This window comes from Coturnix japonica, unplaced genomic scaffold (genome assembly GCF_054131305.1).
Source record: "Coturnix japonica strain WE unplaced genomic scaffold, WE-NBRP24 Scf197, whole genome shotgun sequence".
Classification (NCBI taxonomy): Eukaryota; Metazoa; Chordata; class Aves; order Galliformes; family Phasianidae; genus Coturnix; species Coturnix japonica.
The window spans coordinates 15,950-35,150 of record NW_028189100.1 but is presented as its reverse complement, the minus strand read 5'-3'; the positions used below and the strand labels follow the sequence as shown (position 1 = coordinate 35,150).

The following is a 19,201-nucleotide window of genomic DNA, read 5'->3' as shown; positions in this document are numbered from 1 at the left end:
GTTGGGTTATTATGGGGGTAAAAATGGTCTAAGTTGGGTTATTATTGGGTTATTATGGTCTAAGTTGGGTTATTATGGGGGAAGGATGCTCTGTGTTGGGGTATTATGGGGTAAAAATGGTTTAAGTTGGGGTATTATTGGGGTATGATGCTCTGTGTTGGGTTATTATGGGGGAAAAGCGCTCTAAGTTGGGTTATTATTGGGTTATTATGGTCTAAGTTGGGTTATTATGGGGGAACGATGCTCTAAGTTGGGTTATTATGGGGGTCTGATGCTCTGTGTTGTGTTATTATGGGGTAAAAATGCTCTAAGTTGGGTTATTATGGGGTAAAAGTGCTCTAAGTTGGGTTATTATTGGGGTAATGATGCTCTAAGTTGGGTTATTATTGGGTTATTATGGTGTAAGTTGGGTTATTATGGGGGAAAAACACTCTAAGTTGGGTTCTGATGGGTTAACGATGCTCTAAGTTGGGTTATTATGGGGTAAAAACACTCTAAGTTGGGTTATTATGGGGTAAAAATGCTTTAAGTTGGGTTATTATTGGGTTATTATGGTGTAAGTTGGGTTATTGTGGGGTAAAAGTGCTCTAAGTTGGGTTATTATTGGGTTATTATGGTGTAAGTTGGGTTATTATGGGGTAAAAATGCTCTAAGTTGGGTTATTATGGGGCAAAAACACTCAAAGTTGGGTTATTATGGGGTAAAAACACTCTAAGTTGGGTTATTATGGGGGAATGATGCTCTGTGTTGGGTTATTATGGGGTAAAAGTGCTTTAAGTTGGGTTATTATGGGGTAAAATGCTTTAAGTTGGGTTATTATTGGGGTATGATGGTCTAAGTTGGGTTATTATTGGGTTATTATGGTGTAAGTTGGGTTATTATGGGGTAAAAGTGCTTTAAGTTGGGTTATTATGGGGTAAAATGCTCTAAGTTGGGTTATTATGGGGTAATGATGCTCTAAGTCGGATTATTTTGGGGCAAAAACACTCTAAGTTGGGTTCTGATGGGTGAACGATGCTCTAAGTTGGGTTATTATGGGGCAAAAATGCTCTAAGTTGGGTTATTATGGGGGAATGATGCTCTAAGTTGGGTTATTATGGGGGTATGATGATCTGTGTTGGGTTTTTATGGGGCAAAAACACTCTAAGTTGGGTTATTATGGGGGGACGATGCTCTAACTTGGGTTATTATGGGGTAAAGATGCTCTAAGTTGGGTTATTATGGGGGTATGATGCTCTGTGTTGGGTTATTATTGGGTTATTATTGGGTTATTATTGGGTTATTATGGTGTAAGTTGGGTTATTATGGGGTAAAAACACTCTAAGTTGGGTTATTATGGGGGAATGATGCTCTAAGTTGGGTTATTATGGGGGAACGATGCTCTAAATTGGGTTATTATGGGGCAAAAACACTCAAAGTTGGGTTATTATGGTTGAACGATGCCCTGCATTGATCACTTATGGGTCATTTCACTCTATGGGGTTATTATGGGGGAATAATGCTCTTATTTGGGTTATTACGGTTGAACGATGCCCTGCATTGATCACTTATGGGTCATTTCACTCTATGGGGTTATTATGGGGGAATAATGCTCTTATTTGGGTTATTACGGTTGAACGATGCCCTGCATTGATCACTTATGGATCATTTCACTCTATGGGGTTATTATGGGGGAATAATACTCTTATTTGGGTTATTATGGTTGAACGATGCCCTGCATTGATCACTTATGGGTCATTTCACTCTATGGGGTTATTATGGGGGAATAATGCTCTTATTTGGGTTATTATGGTTGAACGATGCCCTGCATTGATCACTTATGGGTCATTTCACTCTATGGGTCATTCCTTTGAGACCTAATATCCCCCCCAATCATTCCCCCCCCTTTTACCCCATAGCGTGAAACCAGCCAGCCCAGCCAAGCGCCCCAAAAAAGAGGCAGTGGATGAAGATTTACACCCCGAGCACTATCGTAAATACTCCGAGTACATCAAGGGCAGCAACCTGGACGCCCCCGACCCATATCGTGTGGGGCGCATCAAGGAGATCTACTGCCACATCCGCAGCAACGGGAAACCCAACGAGGCCGACATCAAACTGCGCATCTGGAAGTTCTACCGGTGAGAGGGGGGGGTGGGACGGTCCTGGAAGGGAGTAAGAAGGTTGGGGTGGGACGGTCCTGGAAGGGGGTAAGAAGGTTGGGGTGGGACGGTCCTGGAAGGTGAAAGAGCTGGGGAATGGTTGGGTTGGGTTGGGTTGGGTTGGGTTGGGTTGGGAGGGTCCTTGAAGGTCAAAGAACTGGGGAATGGTTGGGTTGGGTTGGGTTGGGTTGGGTTGGGAGGGTCCTTGAAGATCAAAGAACTGTGGAATGGTTGGGTTGGGTTGGGTTGGGTTGGGTTGGGAGGGTCCTTGAAGGGCGTTGGAACATGGGAAGGTTGGGTTGGGAGGGTCCTTGAACTGGAATGGTTGGGTTGGGTTGGGTTGGGTTGGGTTGGGTTGGGTTGGGAGGGTCCTTGAAGGGCATAAGAAGGTTGGGGTGGGAGGGTCCTTGAAGGTCAAAGAACTGTGGAATGGTTGGGTTGGGTTGGGTTGGGAGGGTCCTTGAAGGTTATAGGAGCATTGGGTAGGTTGGGTTGGGAGGGTCCTTGAAGGTCAAAGAACTGTGGAATGGCTGGGTTGGGTTGGAAGGGTCCTTGAAGGTCAAACAATCATGGAATGGGTTGGGTTGGGTTGGGAGGGTCCTTGAAGGTCATTGAAATATAGGAAGGTTGGGTTGGGAGGGACCTTGAAGGTCAAAGAACTGTGGAATGGTTGGGTTGGGTTGGGAGGGTCCTTGAAGGGTGTTGGAACATAGGAAGGTTGGGTTGGGAGGGTCCTTGAAGGTCAAAGAGCCACGGGTTGGGTTGGGAGGGTCCTTGAAGGTCAAAGAACTGGAATGGCTGGGTTGGGTTGGGTTGGGAGGGTCCTTGAAGGGCATTGAAATATAGGGAGGTTGAGTTGGAATATAGGAAGGTTGGGTTGGGAGGGTCCTTGAACTGGAATGGTTGGGTTGGGTTGGGTTGGGAGGGTCCTTGAAGGTCAAAGAACTGTGGAATGGGTTGGGTTGGGTTGGGTTGGGTTGGGAGGGTCCTTGAAGATCAAAGAATGGGTTGGGTTGGAAGGGTCCTCGAAGATCAAACAATCACGGATTGCTTTGGGTTGGGAAGGACCTTAACTCTCCCTTTGGAGAAGCAGCTCTGAGCAGAGGAGATGGGGCAGCTCTTGTGTTCAGGACCCCCCCCCCTATAACCCCCCATAAGATGGGGCAGGTCTTGTGTTCAGGACCCCCCCTATAACCCCCCATAAGATGGGGCAGGTCTTGTGTTCAGGACCCCCCCTATAACCCCCCATAAGATGGGGCAGGTCTTGTGTTCAGGACCCCCCCTATAACCCCCCATAAGATGGGGCAGGTCTTGTGTTCAGGACCCCCCCCCTATAACCCCCCATAAGATGGGGCAGGTCTTGTGTTCAGGACCCCCCCTGCCCCATAACCCCCCATAAGATGGGGCAGGTCTTGTGTTCAGGACCCCCCGCCTATAACCCCCCATAAGATGGGGCAGGTCTTGTGTTCAGGACCCCCTGCCCCATAACCCCCCATAAGATGGGGCAGGTCTTGTGTTCAGGACCCCCCGCCCCATAACCCCCCATAAGATGGGGCAGGTCTTGTGTTCAGGACCCCCCTGCCCCATAACCCCCCATAAGATGGGGCACGTCTTGTGTTCAGGACCCCCTGCACCATAACCCCCCATAAGATGGGGCAGGTCTTGTGTTCAGGACCCCCCCTATAACCCCCCATAAGATGGGGCAGGTCTTGTGTTCAGGACCCCCTGCACCATAACCCCCCATAAGATGGGGCAGGTCTTGTGTTCAGGACCCCCCCCTATAACCCCCCATAAGATGGGGCAGGTCTTGTGTTCAGGACCCCCTGCCCCATAACCCCCCATAAGATGGGGCAGGTCTTGTGTTCAGGACCCCCCCTATAACCCCCCATAAGATGGGGCAGGTCTTGTGTTCAGGACCCCCCCTATAACCCCCCATAAGATGGGGCAGGTCTTGTGTTCAGGACCCCCCCAATGACCCCCCATAACCGGGAGCTCTTTGCAGCCCCGAAAACACGCACAAATCCATCAAGGCGACGTATCACGCCGACATCAACCTCCTCTATTGGAGCGACGAGGAGACCACGGTGGATTTCCGCGCCGTTCAAGGCCGCTGCACCGTGGTGTACGGAGAGGATCTGACCGAGAGCATCCAGGAGTATTCATCTATGGGGCTGGATAGGTTCTATTTCTTGGAGGTGAGTTGGGGGGCTGGATAGGTTCTATTATTTCTTGGAGGTCTTGGAGGGGAGTTGTGGGGCTGGATAGGTTCTATTTCTTGGAGGTGAGTTGTGGGGCTGGATAGGTTCTATTTCTTGGAGGTGAGTTGGGGGGCTGGATAGGTTCTATTTCTTGGAGGTGAGTTGGGGGGCTGGATTGAGTTGGGGGGCTGGATAGGTTCTATTTCTTGGAGGTGAGTTGTGGGGCTGGATGGAGTTGTGGGGCTGGATAGGTTCTATTTCTTGGAGGTGAGTTGGGGGGCTGGATTGAGTTGGGGGGCTGGATAGGTTCTATTATTTCTTGGAGTTGAGTTGTGGGGCTGGATTGAGTTGGGGGGCTGGATAGGTTCTATTGGAGGTGAGTTGTGGGGCTGGATAGGTTCTATTTCTTGGAGGTCTTGGAGGTGAGTTGTGGGGCTGGATGGAGTTGGGGGGCTGGATAGGTTCTATTATTTCTTGGAGGTCTTGGAGGGGAGTTGTGGGGCTGGATAGGTTCTATTGGAGGTGAGTTGTGGGGCAGGATTGAGTTGGGGGGCTGGATAGGTTCTATTTCTTGGAGGTGAGTTGGGGGGCAGGATTGAGTTGGGGGGCTGGATAGGTTCTATTTCTTGGAGGTGAGTTGGGGGGCTGGATTGAGTTGTGGGGCTGGATAGGTTCTATTGGAGGTGAGTTGGGGGGCTGGATTGAGTTGTGGGGCTGGATAGGTTCTATTATTTCTTGGAGGTGAGTTGGGGGGCTGGATTGAGTTGGGGGGCTGGATAGGTTCTATTGGAGGTGAGTTGGGGGGCTGGATTGAGTTGTGGGGCTGGATAGGTTCTATTATTTCTTGGAGGTGAGTTGGGGGGCTGGATTGAGTTGGGGGGCTGGATAGGTTCTATTTCTTGGAGGTCTTGGAGGTGAGTTGTGGGGCTGGATTGAGTTGGGGGGCTCAATAGGTTCTATTGGAGGTGAGTTGGGGGGCTGGATAGAGGTGACTTGGGGGGCTCGATAGGTTCTATTATTTCTTTGAGGTCTTGGAGGTGAGTTGGGGGGCTGGATAGATTCTATTTCTTGGAGGTGAGTTGTGGGGCTGGATTGAGTTGGGGGGCTGTATAGGTTCTATTTCTTGGAGGTGAGTTGTGGGGCTGGATTGAGTTGGGGGGCTGGATAGGTTCTGTTATTTCTTGGGGGTGAGTTGTGGGGCTGGATAGGTTCTATTTCTTGGAGGTGAGTTATGGGGCTGGATTGAGTTGTGGGGCTGGATAGGTTCTATTGGAGGTGAGTTGTCGGGCTGGATTGAGTTGTGGGGCTGGATAGGTTCTATTGGAGGTGAGTTGTGGGGCTGGATAGGTTCTATTGGAGGTGAGTTGTGGGGCTGGATAGGTTCTATTTCTTGGAGGTGAGTTGGGGGGCTGGATAGGTTCTATTTCTTGGAGGTGAGTTATGGGGCTGGATTGAGTTGGGGGGCTGGATAGGTTCTATTATTTCTTGGAGGTGAGTTGGGGGGCTGGATTGAGTTGGGGGGCTGGATAGGTTCTATTATTTCTTGGAGGTGAGTTGTGGGGCTGGATAGGTTCTATTTCTTGGGGGTGAGTTGGGGGGCTGGATAGGTTCGATTAGAGGTGAGTTGTGGGGCTGGATAGGTTCTATTTCTTGGAGGTGAGTTGTGGGGCTGGATTGAGTTGTGGGGCTGGATAGGTTCTATTGGAGGTGAGTTGTGGGGCTGGATAGGTTCTATTTCTTGGAGGTGAGTTGTGGGGCTGGATTGAGTTGTGGGGCTGGATAGGTTCTATTGGAGGTGAGTTGTGGGGCTGGATAGGTTCTATTTCTTGGGGGTGAGTTGGGGGGCTGGATTGAGTTGGGGGGCTGGATAGGTTCTATTCTTTCTTGGAGGTCTTGGAGGGGAGTTGTGGGGCTGGATAGGTTCTATTGGAGGTGAGTTGTGGGGCTGGATAGGTTCTATTATTTCTTGGAGGTCTTGGAGGTGAGTTGGGGGGCTGGATTGAGTTGGGGGGCTGGATAGGTTCTATTATTTCTTGGAGGTCTTGGAGGGGAGTTGGGGGGCTGGATAGGTTCTATTTCTTGGAGGTGAGTTGGGGGGCTGGATGGAGTTGGGGGGCTGGATAGGTTCTATTGGAGGTGAGTTGTGGGGCTGGATAGGTTCTATTTCTTGGAGGTGAGTTGTGGGGCTGGATTGAGTTGGGGGGCTGGATAGGTTCTATTTCTTGGAGGTGAGTTGTGGGGCTGGATTGAGTTGTGGGGCTGGATAGGTTCTATTATTTCTTGGAGGTGAGTTGGGGGGCTGGATTGAGTTGGGGGGCTGGATAGGTTCTATTATTTCTTGGAGGTCTTGGAGGTGAGTTGGGGGGCTGGATAGGTTCTATTGGAGGTGAGTTGTGGGGCTGGATAGGTTCTATTTCTTGGCGGTGAGTTGGGGGGCTGGATTGAGTTGGGGGGCTGGATAGGTTCTATTTCTTTGGGTCCTTATTGGTTCTGGTTGTTTCTCTTTTAGGCTTACAACGCCAAAACGAAGAGCTTTGAGGATCCACCCAACCACGCGCGGAGCTCCGGGAATAAGGGGAAGGGGAAAGGGAAGGGGAAAGGTGAGGGTTGACCTGTAAGGACCTTTCCAACCCAACCCAGCCCTGGTTGACCTGTAAGGACCTGCCCATCCCAACCCTTCCCTGGTTGACCTGTAAGGACCTTTCTGACCCAATCCTGCCTTGGTTGACCTGTAAGGACCCTCCCAACCCAACCCAAACCTTCCCTGTTTGACCTGTAAGGACCCTCCTAACTCAAACATTCCCTGTTTGACCTGTAAGGACCCTCCCAACCCTCCCCAACCCTTCTCTGGTTGACCTGTAAGGACCCTCCCAACCCAATGCTTCCCTGGTTGACCTGTAAGGACCTTTCCAACCCAATCCTGCCTTTGTTGACCTGTAAGGACCCTTCCAACCCATCCCAACCCTTCCCTGGTTGACCTGTAAGGACCTCTCCAACCCAACCCATCCCTTCCCTGGTTGACCTGTAAGGACCTTCCCATCCCAATTAGTCTGTGGTTGACCTGGAAGGACCCTTCGGACCCAATTCAACCCTTCCCTGATTGACCTGTAAGGACCCTCCCAACCCAACCCAAACCTTCCCTTGTTGACCTGTAAGGACCCTCCTAACTCAAACCTTCCCTGTTTGACCTGTAAGGACCCTCCTAACTCAAACATTCCCTGTTTGACCTGTAAGGACCCTCCCAACCCATCCCAACCCTTCTCTGGTTGACCTGGAAGGACCTTTCCAACCCAATGCTTCCCTGATTGACCTGTAAGGACCTTTCCAACCCAGCCCAGCCCTTCCCTGGTTGACCTGTAAGGACCTTTCCGACCCAACCCTTCCCTGGTTGACCTGGAAAGACCCTCCCAACCCAACTCAGCCACTCCCTGATTGACCTGCAAGGACCTTCCCATCCCAATTAGTCTGTGGTTGACCTGGAAGGACCCTTCGGACCCAATTCAGCCCTTCCCTGGTTGACCTGTAAGGACCTTTCCGACCCAATCCTGCCTTGGTTGACCTGTAAGGACCCTCCCAACCCAACCCATCCCTTCCCTGGTTGACCTGGAAGGACCCTCCCAACCCAATGCTTCCCTGATTGACCTGTAAGGACCTTCCTAACCCAAACATTCCCTGGTTGACCTGGAAGGACCCTCGTAACCCAAATCTTCCCTGTTTGACCTGTAAGGACCCTCCCAACCCATCCCAACCCTTCTCTGGTTGACCTGTAAGGACCTTTCCAACCCAATCCTGCCTTTGTTGACCTGTAAGGACCCTTCCAACCCAACCCAAACCTTCCCTTGTTGACCTGTAAGGACCCTCCTAACTCAAACATTCCCTGTTTGACCTGTAAGGACCCTCCCAACCCTCCCCAACCCTTCTCTGGTTGACCTGGAAGGACCCTCCCAACCTAGCCCTTCCCTGATTGACCTGTAAGGACCTTTCCAACCCAATCCTGCCTTGGTTGACCTGTAAGGACCCTCCCAACCCTCCCCAACCCTTCTCTGGTTGACCTGTAAGGACCCTCCCTCCGATTCTACGTCCCATACACCCCCATATCTACTGCTCAATGGGGCAGAACCATCGGCATAACAATACAGTAAGGAAGGCCGGATTCCCCCCATGGAATAGGGGGGGATCGACGTCACTTTGGGGTCTCCATCCATAGGGAAAGGCAAAGGGAAATCGACGTCTGCCTGCGAGCAGAACGAGCCCGAACCCACCGAGCTGAAGCTGCCCAAACTTCGCACCCTGGACGTGTTCTCTGGTTGTGGGGGGCTCTCGGAGGGATTCCACCAAGCAGGTGAGGGGCAACGTTCAGCTCTGCCCCACATCCAGCCCCACATCCCACCCCACATCCTTAGCCTTATTCAGGTGTATCGGAGTATCCCAATCCTATGCCCATCTCATCTTATCCCGTCCATCCCAATTCAATCCATCTCATCCTCATCCCGTCCCATCCCAATCCATCCCAATCTAATTCATCCCATCCCATCCCATCCCATCCCATCCCATCCCATCCCATCCCATCCCCATCCCAATCCATCCCAATACAATCCATCCAATCCCATCCATCCCATCCCATCCCAATCCATCCCAATCCAATCCATCCCAATCTAATCCATCCCATCCCATCCATCCCATCCCATCCCATCCCATCCCATCCCATCCCATCCCATCCCATCCCATCCCATCCCATCCCATCCCATCCCCATCCCATCCCCATCCCAAACCCATCCCATCCCAATCCATCCCATCCCATCCCATCCCATCCCATCCCATCCCATCCCATCCCATCCCAATCCATCCCATCCCAATCCATCCCATCTCAATCCAATCCATCCCATCCCATCACATCCCACCCATCCCAATCCATCCCATCCCATCCCATCCCAATCCCATCCCATCCCATCCCATCCCAATGCAATCCATCCCATCCCAATGCAATCCATCCCATCCCATCCATCCCATCCCATCCCATCCCATCCCATCCCATCCCATCCCATCCCATCCCATCCCATCCCATCCCATTTACCCCATCCACCATCCCATCCCATCCCAATCCATCCCAATCCATCCCATCCCATCCCATCCCAATCCATCCCAATCCAATCCATCCCAATCTAATCCATCCCATCCCATCCCATCCCATCCCAATCCATCCCATCCCATCCCACCCCACCCCATCCCATCCCATTCCAATCCACCCCCAGCCCCACATCCCACCCCATAACCCACCCCCCTTTCCTCCATTCCCAGGTGTATCCGAGACATTATCCATCCCATCCCAATCCATCTCATCCTCATCCCATCCCATCCCATCCCATCCCATCCCCATCCCATCTCATCCCATCCCATCCCATCCCATCCCATCCCATCCCATCCCATCCCATCCCATCCCATCCCATCCCATCCCACCCATCCCAATCCATCCCCAGCCCCACATCCCACCCCATAACCCACCCCCTTTTCTCCATTCCCAGGCGTATCCGAGACGTTATCCATCCCATCCCATCCCATCCCATCCCATCCCATCCCATCCCATCCCATCCATCCCATCCCATCCCATCCCATCCCAATCCATCCCAATCCATCCCCAGCCCCACATCCCATCCCATCCCATCCCATCCCATCCATCCCAATCCAGTCCATCCCAATCCATCTCGTCCCATCCCACCCCATCCCATCCCATCCCATCCCATCCCCAGCCCCACATCCCACCCCATAACCCACCCCTTTATCCATTTCCAGGCGTATCTGAGATGTTATCCATCCCATCCCATCCCATCCCATCCCATCCCATCCATCCCAATCTAATCCATCCCATCCCATCCCATCCCATCCCATCCCATCCCAATCCATCCCATCCCATCCCAATCCATCCCCAGCCCCACATCCCACCCCATAACCCACCCCTTTATCCATTTCCAGGCGTATCTGAGACGTTACCCATCCCATCCCATCCCACCCCATCCCACCCCATCCCATCCCATCCCATCCCATCCCATCCCATCCCATCCCATCCCATCCCATCCCATCCCATCCCATCCCATCCCATCCCATCCCATCCCCATCCCCATCCCAATCCAATCCATCCCATCCCATCCCATCCCATCCCATCCCATCCCATCCCATCCCATCCCATCCTATCTATCTCTATCCCATCCCATCCCATCCCATCCCATCCCATCCCACCCCACCCCATCCCATCCCATCCCCAGCCCCACATCCCACCCCATAACCCACCCCCCTTTTCTCCATTCCCAGGCGTATCCGAGACGTTATCCATCCCATCCCATCCCAATCCATCCAATCCCATCCCATCCCATCCCATCCATCCCATCCCATTTCCATCCCCATCCCATCTCCATCCCCAGCCCCACATCCCACCCCATAACCCACCCCCCTTTTCTCCATTCCCAGGCGTATCCGAGACGTTATCCATCGCATCCCATCCCATCCCATCCCAATCCCAATCCCAATCCCAATCCATCCCATCTCAATCTAATCCATCCCATCCATCCCTTCCCATCTATCCCATCCCATCCCATCCCATCCCAATCCATCCCATCCCATCCCATCCCATCCATCCCATCCTATTCCATCCCATCCCATCCCATCCCATCCCATCCCATCCCATCCCATCCCATCCCATCCCATCCCATACATCCCATCCTATTCTATCCCATCCCATCCATGTCAATCCCATTCCCATTGCATCCATTCCATTCCATCCCCATCCCATCCCCATCCCATCCCCATCCCATCCCATCCCATCCCATCCATCCCATCCCATCCCATCCCATCCCAATCCATCCCATCCCCATCCCATCCCACCCCATCCCATCCCATCCCAATCCATCCCATCCCATCCCATCCCATCCCATCCCATCCCATCCCATCCCATCCCATCCCATCCCATCCCATCCCATCCATCCCATCCCAATCCATCCCCAGCCCCACATCCCACCCCATAACCCACCCCCCTTTCCTCCATTCCCAGGCATATCCGAGACGTTATCCATCCCATCCCATCCCATCCCATCCCAATCCAATCCATCCCTTCCTATCTATCCCATCCCATCCCATCCCATCCCATCCCATCCCATCCCATCCCATCCCATCCCATCCCATCCCATCCCAATCCATCCCAATCTAATCCATCCCATCCCATCCCATCCCATCCCATCCCATCCCATCCCATCCCATCCCATCCCCATCCCATCCCATCCCATCCCAATCCATCCCCAGCCCCACATCCCACCCCATAACCCACCCCTTTATCCATTTCCAGGCGTATCTGAGACGTTATCCATCCCATCCCATCTCATCCCATCCCATTTCCATCCCCATCCCATCCCCAGCCCCAGCCCCACATCCCACCCCATAACCCACCCCCCTTTTCTCCATTCCCAGGCGTATCCGAGACGTTATCCATCGCATCCCAATCCATCTCATCCTCATCCCATCCCATCCCATCCCCTCCCATCCCATCCCATCCCATCCCATCCCATCCCCACCCCCAGCCCCACATCCCACCCCATAACCCACCCCCCTTTCCTCCATTCCCAGGTGTATCCGAGACGTTATCCATCCCATCCCAATCCATCTCATCCTCATCCCATCCCATCCCATCCCACCCCATCCCATCCCATCCCAATCCAATCCATCCCTTCCTATCTATCCCATCCCATCTCATCCCCATCCCATCCCCATCCATCCCACCCACCCCATCCAACCCCATCCCATCCCATCCCCATCCATCCCATCCCATCCCATCCCATCCCACCCCATCCCATCCCATCCCATCCCCATCCATCCCATAATATCCCATCCCATCCCACCCCATCCCATCCCATCCCGTCCCATCCCATCCATCCCAATCTAATCCATCCCATCCCATCCCATCCATCCCCATCCCACTCCCACCCCATCCCATCCCAACCCACCCCCAGCCCCACATCCCACCCCATAACCCTTTATCCATTCCCAGGCGTATCCGAGACCTTATGGGCCATCGAGATGTGGGAGCCGGCGGCTCAGGCTTTCCGCCTCAACAACCCCAACACCACCGTGTTCACCGAGGACTGCAACGTGTTACTCAAACTGGTGATGGCCGGAGAAAAAACCAATTCTTTAGGGCAAAAACTGCCCCAAAAAGGGGACGTGGAGATGCTTTGTGGGGGACCCCCGTGCCAAGGGTTCAGCGGCATGAACCGCTTCAACTCCCGAACCTACTCCAAGTTCAAGAACTCATTGGTGGTCTCCTTCCTCAGGTAGAGGGGTCTCTTATAAAGGGGGTCTCTTATAAAGGGGGTCTCCTATAAAGGGGGTCTCTTATATAGGGGGTCTCTTATAAAGGGGGTCTCTTATAAAGGGGGTCTCTTATAACGGGGGTCTCTTATAAAGGGGGTTTTGACCCCAAAATTGGTCTCTTGCCTTCATAAATGTCGATTTTCCCCCGTTTTACCCTTAATTTGGGGTAGTTACTGCGATTATTTACCCTTAATTTGGGGTAGTTACTGCGATTATTTACCCTTAATTTGGGGTAGTTAATTTGGGGTAGTTAATTTGACCCCAAAATTGGCCTCTTGCCTTCATAAATGTCTATTTTCCCCCGTTTTACCCTTAATTTGGGGTAGTTACTGCGATTATTTACCCTTAATTTGGGGTAGTTAATTTGACCCCAAAATTGGCCTCTTGCCTTCATAAATGTCTTATTTTCTCCCATTTTACCCTTAATTTGGGGTAGTTAATTTGGGGTAGTTAATTTGACCCCAAAATTGGCCTCTTGCCTTCATAAATGACTATTTTCCCCCGTTTTACCCTTAATTTGGGGTAGTTACTGCGATTATTTACCCTTAATTTGGGGTCGTTAATTTGGGGTAGTTACTACGATTATTTACCCTTAATTTGGGGTAGTTAATTTGGGGTAGTTAATTTGACCCCAAAATTGGCCTCCTGCCTTCATAAATGTCTATTTTCCCCCGTTTTACCCTTAATTTGGGGTAGTTACTGCGATTATTTACCCTTAATTTGGGGTAGTTAATTTGGGGTAGTTACTACGATTATTTACCCTTAATTTGGGGTAGTTAATTTGGGGTAGTTAATTTGACCCCAAAATTGGCCTCTTGCCTTCGTAAATGTCTATTTTGCCCCGTTTTACCCTTAATTTGGGGCAGTTACTGCGATTATTTACCCTTAATTTGGGGTAGTTAATTTGGGGTAGTTAATTTGACCCCAAAATTGGCCTCTTGCCTTCAGAAATGTCGATTTTCCCCCGTTTTACCCTTAATTTGGGGTAGTTACTGCGATTATTTACCCTTAATTTAGGGTCGTTAATTTGACTCCAAAATTGGCCTCTTGCCTTCATAAATGTTGATTTTCCCCCGTTTTACCCTTAATTTGGGGTAGTTACTGCGATTATTTACCCTTAATTTGGGGTAGTTACCGCGATTATTTACCCTTAATTTGGGGTAGTTAATTTGGGGTAGTTAATTTGACCCCAAAATTGGCCTCTTGCCTTCATAAATGTCTATTTTCTCCCATTTTACCCTTAATTTGGGGTAGTTACTGCGATTATTTACCCTTAATTTGGGGTAGTTAATTTGGGGTAGTTAATTTGACCCCAAAATTGGCCTCTCGCCTTCATAAATGTCTATTTTCCCCCATTTCACCCTTAATTTGGGGTAGTTACTGCGATTATTTACCCTTAATTTGGGGTAGTTAATTTGGGGTAGTTAATTTGACCCCAAAATTGGCCTCTTACCTTCATAAATGTCGATTTTCCCCCGTTTTACCCTTAATTTGGGGTCGTTAATTTGGGGTAGTTAATTTGGGGTAGTTACTGCGATTATTTACCCTTAATTTGGGGTAGTTAATTTGGGGTAGTTAATTTGACCCCAAAATTGGCCTCTTGCCTTCATAAATGTCTATTTTCTCCCGTTTTACCCTTAATTTGGGGTAGTTACTGCGATTATTTACCCTTAATTTGGGGTAGTTAATTTGGGGTAGTTACTGCGATTATTTACCCTTAATTTGGGGTAGTTACTGCGATTATTTACCCTCAATTTGGGGTAGTTAATTTGACCCCAAAATTGGCCTCTTGCCTTCATAAATGTCTATTTTCCCCCATTTTACCCTTAATTTGGGGTCGTTAATTTGGGGTAGTTAATTTGGGGTAGTTAATTTGACCCCAAAATTGGCCTCTTGCCTTCATAAATGTCTATTTTCCCCCGTTTTACCCTTAATTTGGGGTAGTTACTGCGATTATTTACCCTTAATTTGGGGTAGTTAATTTGACCCCCAAATTGGCCTCTTGCCTTCAGAAATGTCTATTTTCCCCCGTTTTACCCTTAATTTGGGGTAGTTAATTTGACCCCAAAATTGGCCTCTTGCCTTCATAAATGTCTATTTTCCCCCGTTTTACCCTTAATTTGGGGTTGTTAATTTGGGGTAGTTAATTTGACCCCAAAATTGGCCTCTTGCCTTCATAAATGTCTATTTTCTCCCATTTTACCCTTAATTTGGGGTAGTTAATTTGACCCCAAAATTGGCCTCTTGCCTTCATAAATGTCTATTTTCCCCCGTTTTACCCTTAATTTGGGGTCGTTAATTTGGGGTAGTTAATTTGGGGTAGTTAATTTGACCCCAAAATTGGCCTCTTGCCTTCAGAAATGTCTATTTTCTCCCATTTTACCCTTAATTTGGGGCAGTTACTGCGATTATTATCGACCGCGGTTCTTCCTATTGGAGAACGTCCGGAACTTCGTGTCCTTCAAACGTTCCATGGTGTTGAAGCTGACGTTGCGCTGCCTGGTCCGGATGGGTTATCAATGCACCTTCGGGGTCCTGCAGGTGGGTTTGGGGTCGTGGTGGTCAATGGGGTGGGATGTGGGGCAGTAGGGTGACCTGATGGCCACAAAGGGCTTGCGGTGTGTCTTGGTTGGCCAATGGTTGACCAATGGTGGACCAATGGTTGACCAATGGTTGGTTGAACAACGGTTGACCAATGGTGGACCAATGGTGGACCAGTGATTGACCAATGGTTGACCAACAGTTGACCAGTGGTTGACCAATGGTTGGTTGAACAACGGTTGACCATTGGTTGACCAATGGTTGACCAATGGTTGACCAATGGTTGGTTGACCAACAGTTGACCAACTGTTGACCAGTGGTTGACCAATGGTTGACCAGTGGTTGACCAACAGTTGACCAGTGGTTGACCAATTGTGGACCAACAGTTGACCAATGGTTGGTTGAACAGTGGTTGACCATTGGTTGACCAATGGTTGACCAATGGTTGACCAGTGGTTGGTTGACCAACAGTTGACCATTGGTTGACCAATGGTTGATTGACCAACAGTTGACCAGTGGTTGACCAATGGTTGACCAATGGTTGACCAGTGGTTGACCAATGGTTGACCAATGGTTGGTTGACCAGTGGTTGGCCAATGGTTGACCAACAATTGACCAATGGTTGACCAACGGTTGGTTGACCAGTGGTCGACCAACGGTTGATCAGTGGTTGACCAACAGTTGGCCAACAGTTGAGCCCCCTGGTTACCCATTGGTTGCCCATCAGTTCCCCACTGACTACCCATTGGTTCCCCATTGATTGCCCATCAGTTCCCCATTGACTACCCATTGGTTCCCCACTGGTTCCCCACTGGTTCCCCATTGACTACCCATCAGTTCCCCACTGGTTCCCCATTGACTACCCATTGACTACCCATTGGTTGCCCATCAGTTCCCCATTGACTACCCATTGGTTCCCCATCGGTTTCCCATTGGTTCCCCATTGACTACCCATCAGTTCCCCATTGGTTCCCCACTGGTTACCCTCTGGTTCCCCATTGACTACCCATTGGTTCCCCATTGGTTGCCCATCAGTTCCCCACTGGTTACCCTCTGGTTCCCCATCGGTTCCCCATTGGTTCCCCATTGGTTCCCCACTGGTTACCCTCTGGTTCCCTATTGACTACCCATTGACTACCCATTGGTTGCCCATCAGTTCCCCATTGACTACCCATTGGTTCCCCACTGGTTGGCCATCAGTTCCCATTGACTACCCATTAGATCCCCATTGGTTCCCCATTGACTACCCATTGGTTCCCCATTGACTACCCATTGGTTCCCCATTGACTACCCATCAGTTCTCCACTGGTTACCCTCTGGTTCCCCATTGACTACCCATTGGTTCCCCATCAGTTCCCCATTGACTACCCATTGGTTACCCTCTGGTTCCCCATTGACTACCCATTGGTTCCCCGTTGACTACCCATGGGCTCCCCATTGACTACCCATCAGTTCCCCATTGACTACCCACTGACTACCCATTGGTTCCCCATTGGTTCCCCACTGACTACCCATCGGTTCCCCATTGGTTCCCCATTGACTACCCATCAGATCCCCATTGACTACCTATCAGTTCCCCATTGACTACCCACTGACTACCCATTGGTTCCCCATTGGTTCTCCATTGACTACCCATTGGTTCTCCATTGACTACCCATTGGTTCCCCATTGACTACCCATCAGTTCCCCATTGACTACCCACTGACTACCCATCGGTTCCCCATCAGTTCCCCATTGACTACCCATTGGTTCCCCATTGGTTCCCCATTGACTACCCATTGGTTCCCCACTGGTTCCCCATTGGTTCCCCATCAGTTCCCCATTGACTACCCATCGGTTCCCCATTGACTACCCACAAGTTCCCCACTGGTTACCCTTGGGTTCCCCATTGACTACCCATTGGTTGCCCATCAGTTCTCCATTGACTACCCACTGGTTCCCCACTGGTTACCCACTGGTTCCCCATTGACTACCCATTGACTACCCATTGACTACCCCTGGTTCCCCATTGGTTCCCCATTGACTACCCATCGGTTCCCCATCAGTTCCCCATTGACTACCCATTGACTACCCATCAGTTCCCCATTGGTTCCCCATTGACTACCCATCAGTTCCCCATCAGTTCCCCATTGACTACCCATCAGTTCCCCATTGGTTCCCCATTGACTACCCATCAGTTCCCCATCAGTTCCCCATTGACTACCCATCAGTTCCCCATCAGTTCCCCATTGACTACCCATCAGTTCCCCATCAGTTCCCCATTGACTACCCATCAGTTCCCCATTGGTTCCCCATTGACTACCCATCAGTTCCCCATCGGTTCCCCATTGGTTCCCCATTGACTACCCATCGGTTCCCCATTGACTACCCATTGGTTATCCTCTGGTTCCCCATTGACTACCCATTGTTTCCCCACTGGTTCCCCATCATCCCCCATTGCCTGCCCCCCACTTACCCCCATTAATCCCCCCATTCTCCCCCCTTTCCACGTCAGGCTGGTCAGTACGGGGTGGCTCAGACGCGTCGCCGCGCCATCGTTCTGGCTGCGGCTCCGGGTGAGAAGCTGCCCATGTTCCCGGAGCCGCTTCATGTCTTCGCCCCACGCGCCTGCCAGCTCAGCGTCGTGGTGGACGACAAGAAGTTCGTCAGCAACGTCACCAGGTGAACAAGGGGGAAGGGTTAGGGTGGCCTTCATCCCATCCCTTTCCATCCTATCCACATCCCATCCCATAATATCCCATCCATCCCATTCCCATCTCATCTCATCTCATCTCATCTCATCCCATCTCATCCCCATCCCATCCCATCCCATCCCGTCCCGTCCTGTCCTGTCCCATCCCATCCCATCCCATTACATCCATCCCATCCCATCCCTTTCCATCCCATCCCCATCCCATCCCATAATATCCCATCCACCCCAATCCCATTCCCATCCCATCCCATCACATTCCATTCCATCCCATTCCATCCCATCCATGTCAATCCCATTCCCATTGCATCCATTCCATCCCATCCCATCCCATCCCTTCCCATTACATCCTATCCCCTTCCCATTACATCCTATCCCCATCCCATTCCATCACATCCCATTACACCCATCCCATCCTATTCTATCCCATCCCTTCCCATTACATCCTATCCCCATCCCATCCCTTCCCATTACATCCTATCCCCATCCCATCCCATCCCATCCCCATCCCATCCCATCCCATCCCATCCCATCCCATCCCATCCCATAATATCCCATCCATCCCATCCCATCCCATCCCATCCCATCCCATCCCATCCCATCCCATCCCATCCCATCCCCATCCCATCCCATCCCATCCCATCCATCCCAATCCAATCCATCCCATCCCATTCAATCCAATCCCATCCCATCCCAATCTCAATCCCAATCCGAACCCCCTTTCCTTCCCCTGTTACCCCCCAGGACACATTGGGGTCCATTCAATCCCAATCCCATTCAACCCCAATCCCAATCCCAATCCCATCCCAATCCCATTCAATCCCATTCAATCCCACTGTCCCCATATCCAGGACGTATTCGGGTCCATTCAATCCCATTCAATCCCATTCAATCCCATTCAGTCCCACTGTCCCCATACCCAGGACGTATCCGGGTCTATTCAATCCCATTCAATCCCAATCCTAATCCCACTGTCCCCATACCCAGGACGTATTCGGGTCCATTCAATCCCAATCCTAATCCCAATCCCATTCAATCCCATTCAATCCCACTGTCCCCATACCCAGGACGTATTCGGGTCCATTCAATCCCATTCAATCCCACTGTCCCCATACCCAGGACGTATTCGGGTCCATTCAATCCCATTCAATCCCATTCAATCCCATTCAATCCCATTCAATCCCACTGTCCCCATACCCAGGACGTATTCGGGTCCATTCAGCCCCATTCAATCCCACTCTCCCCCATATCCAGGACATACCCGGGTCCATTCAATC

At 51.0% G+C, this 19,201-nt stretch overlaps 1 protein-coding gene across 1 annotated transcript in view; it reads left to right on the top strand.

Moving 5' to 3' along the window:
* The window catches only part of LOC107307247 (DNA (cytosine-5)-methyltransferase 1-like), a 42,584-nt gene that overhangs the window by 8,887 nt on the left and 14,496 nt on the right, over positions 1 to 19,201 (top strand). Inside the window, 7 exon segments of the mRNA XM_085535850.1 lie at positions 1,899 to 2,120; positions 4,144 to 4,336; positions 6,849 to 6,939; positions 8,547 to 8,681; positions 12,372 to 12,654; positions 15,094 to 15,235; positions 17,730 to 17,896. Of these exon segments, the coding sequence (XP_085391976.1) occupies positions 1,899 to 2,120; positions 4,144 to 4,336; positions 6,849 to 6,939; positions 8,547 to 8,681; positions 12,372 to 12,654; positions 15,094 to 15,235; positions 17,730 to 17,896 (1,233 nt within the window).